General features: G+C 51.7%; 2 protein-coding genes across 2 annotated transcripts in view; both read left to right on the plus strand.

Moving 5' to 3' along the window:
• Nucleotides 1–2792: 2792 nt before the first annotated feature.
• On the plus strand, nt 2793–7992 carry PGLYRP2 (peptidoglycan recognition protein 2). Its single transcript, XM_012557855.2, has 6 exons — nt 2793–2822; nt 2977–3079; nt 4416–5438; nt 5940–6150; nt 6754–7051; nt 7899–7992. Exons 1-6 carry the CDS (start codon nt 2793–2795, stop codon nt 7983–7985), a joined length of 1752 nt encoding a protein of 583 aa, XP_012413309.2. The 3' UTR covers nt 7986–7992.
• Nucleotides 7993–13475: 5483 nt separating this feature from the next.
• The window catches only part of RASAL3 (RAS protein activator like 3), an 11368-nt gene continuing 8933 nt past the window's right edge, over nt 13476–15910 (plus strand). The window contains exons 1-5 of the mRNA XM_023738794.1: nt 13476–13845; nt 13984–14324; nt 15377–15513; nt 15634–15712; nt 15819–15880. Coding sequence (XP_023594562.1) covers nt 13562–13845; nt 13984–14324; nt 15377–15513; nt 15634–15712; nt 15819–15880 — 903 coding nt within the window. The 5' untranslated portion in view covers nt 13476–13561. The remainder of the gene's footprint in view (nt 13846–13983; nt 14325–15376; nt 15514–15633; nt 15713–15818; nt 15881–15910) is intronic.

The raw sequence follows: 15910 nt of genomic DNA on the forward strand, positions 1-15910 counted from the left end.
GAGCAAAAACCATTTGCACCACCCAGGGACCTTCCATAAAGATTACAGCCAAGAAAATTCCGTGAAGCTTAGCTCTACTCTGTTAACACATGGGTCACCATGAGTTGGAATTGACTTGACAGCAATGGGGTTAATCCTACTCCAAGCTCTAAAAGGGCATCAAAGCTGCCCGTTCACCTGGCCCGTAAATCCCCAAGTGTGAAGTTGCTCAGCAGCCAGCCTGCAAACACCTCTCCAACGTGGAGGGTCATAATTACTCTGATCCTGACCCTGGCTGAGCTAGCCATGGTGCATAGTAGAAACACACGAGGGTTGCAATTCCAGCACCCTTCCACTCACTGGAAACCCTAGTGGTGTAGTGTTTAAGCGCTACTACTGCTAACCAAAAGGGCAGCAGTTTGAATCTACCAGGTCCACCTTGGAAACTCTATGGGGCAGTTCTACTCTGTCCTATAGGGTAACTATGTATCTTAGTCATCTAGTGTTGCTACAACAGAAATACCACAAGTGGATGGCTTTGACAAAGAGAAATTTATTTCCTTACAGTAAAGTAGGCTAAAAGTCCAAATTCAGGCCGTCAGCTCCAGGGGAAGGCTTTATCTCTCTGTCGGCCTTCTTCTCTTCAGTGTTCCCCCCGGACTAGGAGCTTCTCTGCGCAGGGACCCTGGTCCAAAGGACCCGCTCCCCTCCCGGCACTGCTTTCTTGATGGTATGAGGTCCCCGTCTCACTGCTCACTTCTGTCTTTTATATCTCAAGAGATTGCCCCAGCACACAATCCAGTCTTGTAGATCCAGTCCTGCCTTACAAACACAACTGCCACCCATCCCCCCTCATTAACATCATAGAGGCAGGTTTACGACATATAGCAAAATCACACAGTGCCAGGAATCATGGCACAGCCAAACAGATACACACATTTTTGGGGGGACATAATTCAATCCATGACACTATGAGTCAGAATCGACTCGACGGCAACAGGTTTGGTTTTTGTTTTTTCCCACACCCTGCTTCTAGCTGTATGGCCTTGGGCAAGTTACCTAACGTCTCTGAGTTCAGCTTCCTGCTGGGTAAAATGGGGATAAATGGGTGGTCACATATAACCGTGAGGGCCCTACACACACACCCTCAGTCGGTAGGGGAGAGCAGAGGGGCAAACCAGGGTTCATGGTGCTGAATCAAGGTCATTGCCAGGCCAGGTGGGCCCCAAATGGGGATCTCAGGGCACAGCTACCCCTCGTCTCCTGGGGCTCCACCAGGGTGGACACAGGACTGGAACTAGGGAGAGGCAAGTGAGGTGCAAAGACGGGATCAGAATTCTCAATTTTCGTTTTCCCTCCAGCTCCCATATAGCATGGCACAGCACTGTTACTAATCCCATCTTTATTTAAAACTTTGCTATTTTATACACCATGGACTTTTTGCATTCATTTTGATTTTTTTTAATTGCATTAAAATATTATTTATCTTGATGTCTGAGATTTTTGGTGCCTTCTTAAATTTAGGGTCCAAGGCAGATGCCTCACTCTCCTCACCCTAGTCCCTGTACCGAGTAAATTTGGTATTTTGTGCATCATGGACATTTTGCATTAATTTTGATTTTTTAAAATATTGCATTAAAATATTTCAGATACATATATAATTTATAATACATGTATATATAATATATTATATATGGAATTCAGCTGCTAACCAAAATGTCAGCAGTTCAAATCCACCAGCCAATCCTTGGAAACTACTCTATCCTATAGGGTCATTATGAGTCAAAATCAACTCAACGGCAAAGGTCTGGGTTTTGGTTTTTTATATTATATGTATGTAATTTATCTTAATGACTGAGATTTTTTTTACACTGCCTTAAATTTTGTGTCCCAGGTGGATGCCTCACTCTGTATACTCTAGCCCCTGCCCCAGATGAACACACAGCCCACATCCTTTCTGTGGTGCTACCAGCAGAGCTCCCATTCCCAAATCCTTGGAAACTCAAGCGTGGAGGAGGATTTTCCCTCTGGCCCCCATTCACGCCCTCCCTCACCCTCCTACCCGGTAAGCCACCAACGTATGCCCAGCCCTGTTCTCCGGTGGTGGCCCCTGGGAAATCCCAGGCCTGGCTCACCCTGGGTATTCCCAGCTCACCCTGGGTATTCCCGGCTCACCCAGGACCTGCCCTGTGCTAAGTCCCCAGCCTGGTGGGTCTCCCGAAAACTCCCCGGGCTGGTTTCGGGGTGGGAGGCCCACAGTGAAGCAATTTACACCGCAGCCCCAGCCATATAGGCCACGCCTGATGCTGGAATAAAGGGGAGGCAGGTACACTCCTTCAGGGACTCAGCCTTGGGCACCTGTGAAAGAGGAAGAGCCCCTCACTGTCAAGCCAGGTGAGCCAAGAAGCTGGCTCCTGGGTTAAGCCAGGGGCCTCCTCACGCCAGGCCCTCTCCCTGCTCGCAGCTGCCTCTGGTGGCTTGGGGACAGAGCTGGAACCCAGTGGGTGGTAGCATCTCCTGGTCCCCTTGGGCTCAAGTAGTCCTCAGCAAGAACCTGGCCCCTGCTGCCCTCCTGTGCCTGAACTTGGAGTCCTGGCCCCAAGGAAGCCAGGAGAAGGGGCCAACGTCAGGGATGTCACTTCCCTGCACTCCCCCAGCACCGCCAGTCTGACTAGTCCAGCGGGGACCTCAGAGCTACAGAGCTATCACCATGGGAATGGGCAGAGTTTGCTGGAGTCTAAACTACCTGGCCTCCAGCCCTTCCTGGGATGGGCCTCCCCTGCTTGACCCCAGCCTGGGAGGGACAGGACAGGATGGAGAAGAACTTGAGGTCCGAGGTCCAGGTGACCATGACTCCGGGCCCCCTCCCCCCACCTCCTCCCGCCCCCAGCTCTGCGAGGGGCAGCGAGTCATTCACCCTGGACTTTGACCGTGGCCAAAGGCCCTGCTCTGTTCTCCCTGCCTGTGTCCTTCCAACAGGACTGAGTCTCCGCTGAGGTCAACTGGATCTGCCCCCCTGGAAACTGGAACCCCACAATGACGGCCCAGGGTGTCCTCTGGATCCTGCTGGGATTGCTGCTGTGGCCAGAGGCTGGAAAAGGTGGGTCAGAGGGCAGATGCCTGGGCTGGGAATCTCGGTTCTGCAAAAAGTGTACTGCTGCCCCTTCCGTGTCCAGCCCTGTATGGGAGCAAGGCCAGAGACTCCAACGCTGGGCCCAGCCCTCCAGGAACCAGGAGACACAGATGTTCCTAGTCCCATAGGACCAGGGCAAGGGGAGGGGAGGGACCTGCGGCCAGGGAAGCAAAAACAGGGAAGGTTTCCTGGAGGCGGACATGTAGAGCTAGGAAGGGAAGAAGGAGAAGAATTTTACTTGGTAGAAAAGCAGAGAAGGGTGTTTAGGGCAAGAGAAGGGCAAAGTTTTAGAGAAATTGTAGTGTAAACTCTCTGGAAAAGAACCTGGATTCTAGGTGGCAGAGGATGGGGATGAAGCATTCTTGGGTTCAAATCCTAGCTCTGCCACTTGCTAGCTATCTGACTTCAAGCAGGTAATTTAACCTGTGTCTCAGGTAACTCATCTGTAAAAGGACCCACCTCATAGGTTGTTGTGAAGACTAAATGAGTTAAGTTGTATAAGTCATTTAGGACAGTTTCAGGCATCGGTTTAGTAAATGTTAGCTGTTGTTCAAAACAAACCACTGGCTGTCAAGTTAATTTTGACTCATGGTGACCCCGGGTGTGTCAGAATAGAACTGTCCTCCATACAGTTTTCAATGGTTGATTTTTTGGGAAGTGGACTTCCGGGCCTTTCTTCTGAGACACCCCTGGGTGGACTCGAATCTCCAACGTAGCCAAGCATGTTAACCATTTGCACCACCCAGGGACTTTACTAACCCCCAGCTCTAGGTCCAACACTTTTGGGTTCCAGGGTTAGCCACTGACATTTCCCCCAAGAAGGTACAGGCCCATCCTTCAAGACACCTTTCCCTCTAAACTCACCGAAATCTAGTCCATCACCAAGAACTGCTCATCTTTTCTCCTACATATCCGGGGACACAGCCCTCTTCCCTCCATCCCACTGCCCTACCCTTCATTGCTCATCTCCACACTGTCTCCCCTTCCCTTCTTTAGCCCCCCCGCAAAAGTCCATTTTCCACATAGCAGCCAAAAGAACAATCATAGGACGTCCCTCTCCTGCTCATAATCCTGCCATGGCTACCTAGTGCTCATAGACAGTCCAAGCTCCTTAACCGAAGGCCTAGTGCATCATGAACACTAGTTGTCTCTGTGCCTCAGTTTCCCCTCATCTACACAAGGACAGTATTGGGGGCCACAGGGTTGTTGGATGGAGGCATTGAGAAAGTGTGGAGTTGGGTGGCGGCGCTCAGGTTGGGGTGGGGCTGGGCCACTGGGCTGACAGCTCCCCCCGTCCCCACAGCCTGCCTGCCTTTGTTCATGGACTTCGTCATCCAGGCCCTGGGTGAGCTCGAGCAGAAGGCGCCAGTGACCGAGACCAGACCCACGGCCTCCGCATGGCTACTGTCAGCCCAGGACGCCAGCCCCCATGACCCCCTCCGCCGCTTCCTGCTAAAGAAGGAGGGCCTCAAGGCCATCAAACTGGATCCCCACCTGCTGAGCCCAAAGCTTCAAGGCCTGGCAGAGAAAGTGGCCCAACATGATGTACGGGGTGGGCAGGAGTATGGGGTGGTGCTGGCACCCGATGGCTCGACCGTGGCTGTGCAGCCTCTGCTGGCTGGGCTGGAGGCAGGGCTGCAGGGGCACCGGGTGGTGAACTTTCCCTTGGACAGCACAGCTCCCCCTCAGGATGCCACAGCCACCTCTCCATATGTTGGAGCCATGGTTCCAGAGGTAAGAGCCACCTCCCCAGGACTCAGAGTGGCCTCACCAGATGTCACCTCTCTAGATATGGAAGCTGCCTCTCCAGATACCAAAGCCACATTCCCCACCAGCGTGGACAGCCTCCTGGTGGTCACCCTGGCCAAAGACCTGGGTCTAACCTTTCTCCAGGACCCCCAGACCCAGAGCCCTCCTGTCCTGGGAATTGAGGGCTGCTGGGACCAGCTCCATGCCCCCCAGAACTTCACCCTCCTGGACCCCAAAGCCTCACCGCTCACCACAGCTTTCTTCAATGGTGCCCTGGATGGGGCCCTCCTGGGAGACTACCTGAGTTGGATCCCTGAGCCCCGGCCACCCCTCAGCCTCCTGCTGAGCCAGTACTATGGAGCTGGTGTGGCCAGAGAGCCAGGGCTCCGAAGCAACTTCCGACGGCAGAATGGGGCTGTCTTGATCTCGGCCCCCACTCTGACCCAGCAGGTGTGGGGGGCCCTCCTCCTGCTACAGAGACTGGAGCCCACACACCCCCAGCTGCAGGGCATGAGCCAAGATCAGCTGGCTCAAGTGGCCAGCCATGCCACCGAGGAGTTCACCAAGGCTTTTCTGGGTGAGAAGGCCCCTCATCCCCTCACCCTCCCAGACATACCCAGCCCCATGTGGTCAGGGGGATCTAGGGAATGGGGGAGTCGAGAGGGGGCAATAAGGGCTGTGCCTGGGGAGGGCCAGGGAAGGTGCACAGATGAGGAAATGCTGGCATTGGGTATTGAGGGATGAATGTGAGTTCGTCTGACAAAAAAGTGAGGAAGAGGAGGCATTCCAGGCAGCGGGCTCACCATTGAGCCCTGGGTTATAAAGGGCCTTGAAGGCTGAGCTAAAATTCTTGGGCTTTATTATGAAGGTCGTCAAAGTCATAGCAGATGTCTGAACACGTCAGAGACATTGTTAGATGTGGTTAAGTCTGATACCAGTGGGGGTCGATGTGCGGTGAGCTAGACTCTCCCCAAATCTGGCAGGGGGCTGGAGAAATGGCCTATATATGCGCTCTAATGGTGGTGCAAGCAGCAGGTGGGAGAGCCCATGCTCACCCTAGCCCTGGACCCCATTGCAGACTGCCCCGCCATTCACCCCCGCTGCCGCTGGGGCGCCGCGCCGTACCGGGGTCAACCGATACCACTGAAGCTGCCGCTCGGCTTCTTGTATGTGCATCACACATACATTCCCGAGCTGCCCTGCACCGACTTCGCGCAATGCGCCGCCAGCATGCGCTGGATGCAGAGCTTTCACCAGGACACCCGCGGCTGGGACGACATCGGCTACAGGTGGGCAGGGCCTGGCCGGGGCGGGGCCGAGGCTGAGCGGGCGGGGCCTGAGGTAGGGGCGGGGCTTAGAGGGAGCTGAGCTGGCAAGGCGGAGGAACAGCTTGGGGTGGGTGGAGCCACGATGGAGACAAGCGAGGGTCGTATAATGGGGGCGGGGCCTCAACAGGGACCAGAAATCGCTAGACTGGGTGATGCTTGGGTTGGGGGAGGGAATAGGGCAAGAGTCAGGGCCTGAAGGAAGGGGCGGGGGCCTAGGGAAGGGGTGGGGCTTTTGGGTGGGCTGGGACAGAGGCAGTGATGGGGCGTGACCTAAGGCAGAACTGGTGTCTGAACTGGGCAGGAGCTGGATTTGGGACAAGCCGCGCCCCAGGATAAAGGGGCGTGGCCAGCGCTGAGGGGTGGAGCCAGAGGGTTGGCGGGTCTGTGCCCGGAGTCGGGCAGCACCTGGACCCGACAGAACCTACGTGCCGGGGCGGAACTTGGGATGGGGATGGCCCCGGCTCAGGGGCAGGGTTTGGGTCGGGAGACAGGGCCTTGGGGTGGGCGGCATGAGGTCTGGCCTTCCTGACTCCACGTCGTGCCTCTCGCCCCTCTGCTCCTTAGTTTCGTGGTTGGCTCGGATGGCTACGTATATGAGGGCCGCGGCTGGCACTACGTGGGTGCGCACACGCTCCGCTACAACTCCCGAGGCTTCGGGGTGGCCTTCGTGGGCAACTACACGGCGGAGCTGCCCACCGAGGCCGCGCTGCGCACCATGCGCGACGAACTCCCGCGCTGTGCGCTGCGCTCCGGCCATCTGCGATCCGACTACAAGGTGCTCGGCCACCGCCAGGTCGTGAGCACCGAGTGCCCCGGCGACGCGCTCTTCAACGTGCTGCGCACCTGGCCTCGCTTCGCAGCCGTGAGTCATCGCCACCCATGCTAACTCGGCCCCCAGCCCCTCCTTCGCACAAGCTCAGCGGGGTCCCTGACCGCTAGCCTGCCCGCACAGCCCCAGCCAGGCTCCTGGTCCCGCTTTGTAGCCCTTTTACACAGGCAACCGCGGCCCAGTCTTCAGTCACTGCTCCCTGACCTTGGCCTGCATAGCCCCAGCCCTGCTTCTGTCCACAGCCCTCCACACCGATTTGTGAACCTCTGACCCAGCCACTTTGCTGCCTAGCTTCTAACACCTCTGCCCACCCAACTGGAGCATAGACCCCTCTGCCCACACAACCTCAGCCTGGCCTGCATGATCTATGCCCAATCACAACCCCTCTGCCTATACAACCTCATCCCAGCCCACACAACCTTGGCCTGGCCTCTGCCCCCTACCCAAAGTCCTTCTGTCTGCATAACATTGGCCCAGCCCCTGAGCCCCTCCCTAAAACTCCTTTGCCTGCAGAATCTCTGCCCACTGCCTAATGCTGTGTTGCCAATCCTTTGCACCCAGGACCCTTGCCTAGCCCCTTGCTCCCTGGCCCCTGAAGGCAACGCTTATGCTGGAGAAACCTAGGCCCAGCCAGCACAGCCTCAGCATCATGATGTCCTCCAAACCTCCTCTGTAATCACACCTGGACCCCGTCTCCACAACCTCATACTACCTGCCGCTCCATTTTATTAAGCTATCAATCCACCCACCCTGGCCTGCAGTTGGCTTCCTACCTACCTCCTGACTTTGAGACCTTGTCCCCTTCCCCATCCAGGGTCGCACCCTGGGAACAGCATACCCAGCCTCCCACCCCCAAGCCTTACACTCTCTTCTTTTCTAGGATGTGAAGCCAAGAACTGCTAGGAGGGCCTCTTGGAGGTCCAGAAGGGAGCTACCCCCACTCCTGCCAGCTGCAGACCCCCAATAAAGAGACCATGGAAAGAGCCATGTGCATGTGCCATCTGTGTTTGCAAGCATTGTCTTAGGTTGGGTGCTCCAGAAGCAGATCCTAAGAGGAATCCCAGTGCAAGTAGTTCATTGGGAAGGTGATCTCAGGAAACACAAGTAGAGCAGTAGGGGAGTGAGACAGGGAAGGAGAGAGGCGAGTACAGGGTGTGCTATCAAGCAGCTTCCCACTGTGGGCGACTGGGTCCCAATCTCACTGAGGACGTCAGGGAGACATCATAGAGAAGACATCTGAGTGTCATCCCACCCAGGGGTGAGGGAGCTGGGGTATTGATCCACCACCTTACATCAATGATTGGTTGGCAGCTGTTCTTAAGGAGGTGTTAATTCACCAACACTTTTGGGCTGCTTGTCACATGGGCAGTGTCTTAGTTCCCAGTGTTGCTGTAACACAAATACCACAAACGGGTGGCTTTAAAGAACAGATGTGTATTTTCCCACAGTTCTGGAGGCTAAAAGTCCAAACTAGGGTCTTGGCAGTGTAGATTCCTTCCTTGTCGGAAGCCTCGGGCATTCCTTGGTTCGTTGGTGTTCTTTGGCTTGTAGGTGATCCTCACATGGCATCTATCTTCCCTGAGTATGTGTTTCTGTGTCTATTCTGGTCTTCTTATAACTCTGAAGTGATTAGGTTTAGGATACACTCTACTTGGGTATAATCTCATTAACATAACAAAAGAAAAACCTTATTTCCAAACAGATCCACAGGTACAAGGGCCAGAATCAATACTTATTTGGCGGGGGGTGGGGGAAGGGAGGGACACAATTCAATCCATAGTAGGCAGCGTGACTCTAGCTTCCAGAGAAAGCCCTCAGGCAAACATGCAGGTCCTGGGAGTTGGGGGCTGGGGGGACAGTAGTCTGGGAAGTTGTTAAGGCTGAGGAGATACACCTGAGGGGATACACCAAGAGACTGCTACATCATAGTGTAGGTATGCAGAGGGTGGCCTGAGGGGGTATGAATGACACATCTAAGGTGAGTGTACCTGCCCATACACGTCTGGCTCCAGGAGAAGGATCTTTGGTCCTCAGTAAAGAACCCCCTCCTCAGGGCAGGCTACATAATTTGGGGTACCCATGCAAAATGAAAATGTGGGGCCTTTTGTTCAAAAATTAATAATTTCACACTTCACCAAAGAAGACATTCAGGCGGCTAACAGACACATGAGGAAATGCTTGCAATCTTTAGCCATTAGAGATATGCAAATCAAAACTACAATGAGATACCATCTCACCCCAACATTACTGGCACTAATCAAAAAAACAGAAAATAACAAATGTTGGAGAGGCTGCAGGGAGATTGGAATTTTTATGCCTCACTGCTGGTAGGAATGTAAAATGGTGCAACCACTATGGAAAACAATATGGCGCCTCCTTAAAAAGCTAGAAATAGGAATAACATACAATCCAGCAATCCCACTGCTAGGAATATATCCTAGAGAAATAAGAGCTGTCACACGAATAGACATATGCATACCCATGTTCATTGCAGCATTATTCACAATATCAAAAAGATGGAAACAACCTAGGTGCCCATCAACAGAAGAATGGATAAACAAATTATGGTACATACAATGGAATACTACTCAACCATAAAGATCAATGATGAATCCAAGAAACATCTCACAACGTGGATAAATCTGGAGGGCATTATGCTGGATGAAATAAGTCAATCACAAAAGGACAAATATTGTATGAGACTACTATTATAAAAACCAAGAAAAGTTTTACACACAAAAACACAATCTTTGAGGGTTATGAGGGAGGGGAGAGGTGGGGAGGGGAAATCACTAACTACATAGTAGATAAGTGTTAACTTTTGGTGAAGGGAAAGACAACACACAATATAGGGGAAGTCAACACAACTTGAATAAGGCAAAGTCATAGAAGCTTCTTAGACACATCCAAACACCTTGAGGGACCGAGTTACTGGGGCTGAGGGCTGGGGACCATAGTCTCAGGGGACATCTAGGTCAATTACCATAAACAGTTCATAAAGAAAATGTTCTCCAACCTACTTTGGTAAGTAGCATCTGGGGTCTTAAAAGCTTGCGAGCAGCCATCTAAGATACATCTATTGATCTCATCCCGTTCCAAGCAAAGGAGAATGAAGAAAATTAAAGACACAAGGAAAATATTAGTCCACAGGACTAGTTGACCACATGAATCACAGCCGCCACCCACCTGAGCCCAAAAGAACTAGATGGTGCCTGGCTACCACTACTGACTGCTCTGACAGGGTTCACAATAGAGGTTCCCAGACAGAGCAGGAGAAAAAAATGTAGAACAAAATTCAAATTCACGAAGAAAGACCAGACTTACTGGTCTGACAGAGACTGGAGCAAGCCCCGAATCTATGGCCCCCGAACACTTTGCTAACTCAGAACGGAAGCCACTCCTGAAGTCCACCTTTCAGCCAAAGATTAGACAGGCCTATAAAGCAAACAATAATGTGCTTCTTAGTTCATTCAATTATACGAGACCAAATGGGCAGCATCTGCCCAGAAGCAAAGACGAAAACACAGGGACAGGAGAACTGGATGAATTTACACGGAGAACCCAGGGTGGAAAGGGAAGCGGAGGGAGTGCTGACACATTGAGGGGATTGCAACCAATGTCACAAAACAATCTGTGTATAAATTTTTGAATGAAAAACTAATTTGCACTATAAACTTTCACCTAAAACACAAACCAAAAAAAACAACAACCCATTGCCATTAAGTCGATTCCAACTTACAGCGACCCTATAAGACAGAGTAGAACTGCCCCATAGCGTTTCCAAGGAGTGGCTGGGGGATTTGAACTGCCAACCTTTTCGTTAGCAGCCTGAGCTCTTAACCACTGTGCTATCAAGGCTCCTACCACAGGTATGTTGTTGTTGTTAGGTGTCATTAAGTTGGTTTCGACTCATAGTGACCCCATGTGTGCAGAGTAGAACTGTGCTCCATAGCATTTTCAAGTCTATGACCTTTCAGAAGCAGATCACCAGGCCTTTCTTCTGAGGCACCTCTAGGTGGGTTCGAATCATCAACCTTCCAGTTAGTAGTTGAGCACTTAACCGTTTGGACCACACAAGGACTCCACTTTTGATTAATAGTCGAGTGCAAACTATTTGCACCACTTAAGGACCTCAAGACGACAACAGCAGAGCATTAAACTAAGTCCGGCTGAGGGGGACAGAAGGGGATATTGTGCAAACCTTCCCCACCCACTATCCCATGGATTCTGGTCATATCTGCCTTTTCACAAACTGCTCCTTCTACCTGGCACACTCTTTCCATGGCTGGCTCCTTGTCTTGCTTCAGGTTGTAAATGTCACCTCCTCAAGGAGGCCCTCCCTGATTTTTCCAGCTCAAAGAGCATCACCTCTGCTCAGCACTACTCCAACCCAGCTAGAAAAGTGCTGCATTTGCCTTTGAAATCTGTCTCCCTCACTGGCCTGTGAGCTCCAAGTTTGTTTAGTTCCCCTTGCTTCTCCAGCCCCCAGCACAGAGTAAGCTCTCAGGAAACACTTGTTGAATAAATGAAGGCTCTCAGAATGAATCTTTTGAAACTGATATTGTCATCCTGTTGTACAAATAAGGAAACCAAGTCTCAGAGAGAGGAAGTGACTTGCCTGGAGTCACACAGCAAGAGAGAGGGGCCAGCTGACACTCGATCCACCCTCTACCCCCTGTCCAGCTCCTGGCATTCTGTTAATTCTCATGCTGACTCACGTATTGCTCAGAACATCTTCTCACTTCTTTTTTCCAAATAAACATCAACTGAGGTGTAACAGAGATACAGAAAGCGCACAAAAAGTGTATCTATTGCTCAATGAATTTTCAGAATGGAACACACCCATGTAACCAGCACCCAGCTCCAGAAATAGAATACGTTATATTTATGTTATGTGAAATTCACCTCAATAATAATAAAAATAGAAATAGAGCATGCCCATTTCCCAGAGCCTCTCTCCTGTCCCCTCCCAGTCCCTATTCTGACTTGTTATACATAATTTTGCCCGCTTTTGAACTTTACATAAATGCAGTCACAGTTTAAACTCTTGATTGTCTGAGATATTTGTTTTGTTTTTGTTTTGGGGGTGTTTTGTTTTTTTTGCTCGTCATTGGGTTTATGATTCCATCTGAGTTGAATTGTTCAATAGTTTCTTTGTTCCCATTGCTGTATAGTACTCCATCGCGATATTCTCATAGAATATGAGACCCCAATGTATCTATTCTATTATAGATGGACACCTACGTTATTTCTAGTTCGGGGCTATTACAAATAGGATACCTTTACATGAAATATCTAGAAGAGGCATATGTATAGATACCAAAGCTTATTAGTGGCTACTAAGGGTGGGAAGGAGGGGGAAAGGGGGAGTCATTGTTTAGGGGCCTCTGAGTCTCTGTTAATGGTGATTCAATAATTTGGAAACAGATAGTGGTGATGGTTGCATAACATGAAAGTGATTAATGTTGCTGAATTGTACACGTAAAATATGTTGAAATGACAATTTCTTTGTTATATGTATACTCACCACAATTATATGTATATTATATATACCCCATATATATATATATATATAAGGAGCCCTGGTGTCCCAGTAGTTAAGCACTCAGATGCTAACTGAAATGTCGGCAGTTCGAATCCACTAGCAGCTCTGCAGGAAAAACTTATGGCAGTCTGCTCCTGTAAAGATTTCAGCCTTGGAAACCCTACAGGGCAGTTCTACTCTGTTCTATAGGGTCACTATGAGTCAGAATTGACTTGATAGCAATGAGTGCTATATATATGTATATATTATAAATACTGGAAACCCTGGTGGAGTAGTGGTTAAGAGCTATGACTGCTAACCTAAAGGTCGGCAGTTTGAATCCACCAGATGCTCCTTGGAAACTCTATGGGGCAGTTCTACTCTGTCATATAGGGTCACTGTGAGTTGGAATTGACTCGATGGAAACAGGTATATTATAAATTTTTTTTTTAAATAGAGTTGGTAGGTGGCACAGTTTGTGCTCATCTGCTAACCTAAATATTGTTGGTTGGAACCCACCCAGCAGAACTGCAGAAGATAAAGGCCTGTCAATCTGCTTGCATTAAGATTACAGCCAAGCAGCTCCTGTCCGGAGGCAAGATGAGAAGGCAGAGAGGGTCAGGAGCTGGTTGAATGGACTCTGGAAATCAGGGGTGGAAAGGAGCAGTGTGCTGTCACAATATAGGGGGAGCAACTAGGGTCACATAACAATGTATGTTCAAATTTTTGTATGAGAGACGAACTTGAATTGTAAACTTTCACTTAAAGTACAACAATAAAATAAAATAAAAAATATTACAGCAAAGAATACTCTAGGACAGTTCTACTCTGTAACATATGGGATTGCCACGAGTCAGAATCAACTCCACAGCAACTAACATCAACAACAGGCATTTCTGTTGGGAGCATAGCTAGTAGTGAATTGCTGGGTCATAGGAGAGGAATATGTTCACTTTTACTAGAGCATGCTGCACACTTTTCCAAAGTGAGTGAATCTCTCTACATTTGAACAGCAGTGGATGAGAGTTCCAGTTGCTCCATATTCTCACCAGGCTATGCTCATTTTGCAGAGAAGGCAGCTGAGGCTCAGAGAGGCTGCCTCCTGGTCAGTGAGGGACTGGTTCCTTCTGGCCAGAAATCTACTGCCATCTCTTCTCCCCTCAGCATCCTGTCCCTGCTGTGCCCTCCCAGCCTGTTGTGGGGTGGGGTGGGACATACAGGGTCACGTGGAGTTGGGTTCAGCAGGAGGAAGCCAGGCAGGGTGCAGACGGCTGCTGAGTCTAGGGCTGGTCAGGAAATCGAGGTAAGGGAGCGGCTGTGGGAAGGGAGTGTGAGCATCCCCAAAGGGGTCCCTAGAGGCAGAGCTGAGAGTGGGGAGGGGGCTGAGATGAGGGTGGCATGTGGGAATGCAAGGGGCAGAACCATCAGCCTCTCTCCCCAGAAGACCCCTCACCATGGACTCACTGTCACCCTGCCGGACCTTCCAACCCCAGCTGGCAGCCCCCACCACGCTGAGTTCCTACCGCTGGCACACAGGGAATGGCAGTGAGAAGGGGGCTGGAGTGTCCCGCTGGGGTCGCTTCACGGGCTGGGGAAGGGCTTTGAGCCAGCCGGAGCCTGTGGTCAGCAACCAGCCAGCACCTCGCTCGCTGTTCCGTCGTGTCCTCTCTGTGCCCTCCAAGGAGCCGCGGACAAGCCGCCTTCGGCTATCCAAGACCCTCTGGGGGAGGCATAAGAGCCCACCGCTGGAGCCGGAGCCAGAGCCAGAGCCACAGCCCCCAGGTACATAGGTCCCCCACCGAGCCTGGGCCTGGCTGGGAGGCCGGATGCTTGGGTTTTGTCTGCCTCCGGAGCATCAGCCCTACAGACACAGGAAGTTGTGGGGAGAGCAAAAGCTCAGCAGGAAGTGGCTGGGGCCCAGCTGCCCTCTTCCCTCTTTCCACCTAACCTAGGGCCTGGGGGCTGGGGGGAAAGGCCAGGCAACTGGGGGCTGGGAGTCCAGTCTGGGGAAGAGACAAGGAATAGACCCACAGTAGCACTGTCCAGATGCCAAATGCTCTCAGCCAGGACAGATTTCTCATATCTGATGGACCAGGCTCATCCTCTCCTTCCTGGGTAACCATCTCAGCTGCCTCTTATTCTCCTGCCCTCTAGCCTGACCATTTTCTGTTCCTTTGAACACTTTCCACCTTAGACTGGTTGTTTATGTAAGGGACCACAGCTGCTGTCTTTTATTATAACCTCTGGGACCTACCCACTGTCTTGGTTAAGAGAGAAATTTTTTGTCTGAAGCCTGGTTCAACCACTCATGAGCTGTGTGACACTGGGCAAGTCACTCAAACTCACTGGGCCCCAGTGTCCTTCTTGGTGAAACGGGGGTTATAATAGGGCTGTTGGAGGATTAAATGAGAGAAGGCGTGTAGAAGAGTCAACACAGTACTGGAGACATAGTAGGTGGGCAGTGTCCAGATGCCAAATGACTCTTAGCCTCAACAGGTCTCTTCTCGTATCCGATGGCCCAGGCTCATCACCTCCTGCCTGGATAGCCATCTCAGCTGCCTCTTGTTGTCCTGCCCTCTAGTCTCCATACCTTAGTTTCTTCACCTCCTTGAGCCTCAGTTTCCCCATCAGTCAAATGGGAATAATGACCCATGGTCGGTGGGGACAAGGCCCAGAGAGGGGTACAGCCTTGCTCAAGGTTATACAGCCCAACATGGTTGTTGAGGAGACAAGGCACCTAGGAGGGAACTCCTAATGAGCTTTGATAAATGGAGAGGGGGGCCTGAGGGAGAGGAAAGGACTCCCAGGTCCCCAGTACCTCCTCATCTGCCCAGAGCCAGAGCTGGAGCCAGAACCAGAGCCTCCTGCCCCACAGATCCCCGAGGCCCCTGCACCCGATGTGCCTGTCTGGGACATTGGGGGCTTCACCCTGTTTGATGGAAGACTGGTGCTGCTTGGGGGTGAGGAGGAGGTGAGAGGGAGCACATGGACTGGGTGGGGGGTTGAGAGAAAGACTGGAAAGTGGTGGGCCTCTCCCTCTGCATGCCTGCCTGCCTCCCTTATCTGACTGCCCTCTCCTGCGGGGGAACAGTGTCTCCGACGGCCCCGGGTGGGGAGCGGGAGCTCTGAGACCAGCATCCAGGTAGCCATGGTGAACCTCAGGGATCCAGGTAAGCTTGAAGAGTGGAGAGGGCTGGGGAGTTTGGGAGCCTCTGAAGGTGGTGCAGAATCTAAGATGATCCCAAACCCCCAACCTCCCATCCCTGACCACTACAGATCGAACCCTTGGAAGGACTGAACCAGAGGCTGCTGGTCCCAACCAGGTCCACAATGTTCGGGTGAGGCAGCCAGCAGAGGTGGGAGAGACC

This window comes from Trichechus manatus, unplaced genomic scaffold (genome assembly GCF_000243295.1).
Source record: "Trichechus manatus latirostris isolate Lorelei unplaced genomic scaffold, TriManLat1.0 scaffold00122, whole genome shotgun sequence".
Lineage (NCBI taxonomy): Eukaryota > Metazoa > Chordata > Mammalia > Sirenia > Trichechidae > Trichechus > Trichechus manatus.

Bases quoted from the DNA above. Each gene is read 5' to 3' on its own strand.
- PGLYRP2 (XM_012557855.2), top strand. From the start codon at position 2,793: ATGGAGAAGAACTTGAGGTCCGAGGTCCAG. The intron at 3,080-4,415 runs GTGGGTCAGAGG...CCGTCCCCACAG, and splicing joins GTGGCCAGAGGCTGGAAAAG to CCTGCCTGCCTTTGTTCATG. The intron at 5,439-5,939 runs GTGAGAAGGCCC...ACCCCATTGCAG, and splicing joins GTTCACCAAGGCTTTTCTGG to ACTGCCCCGCCATTCACCCC.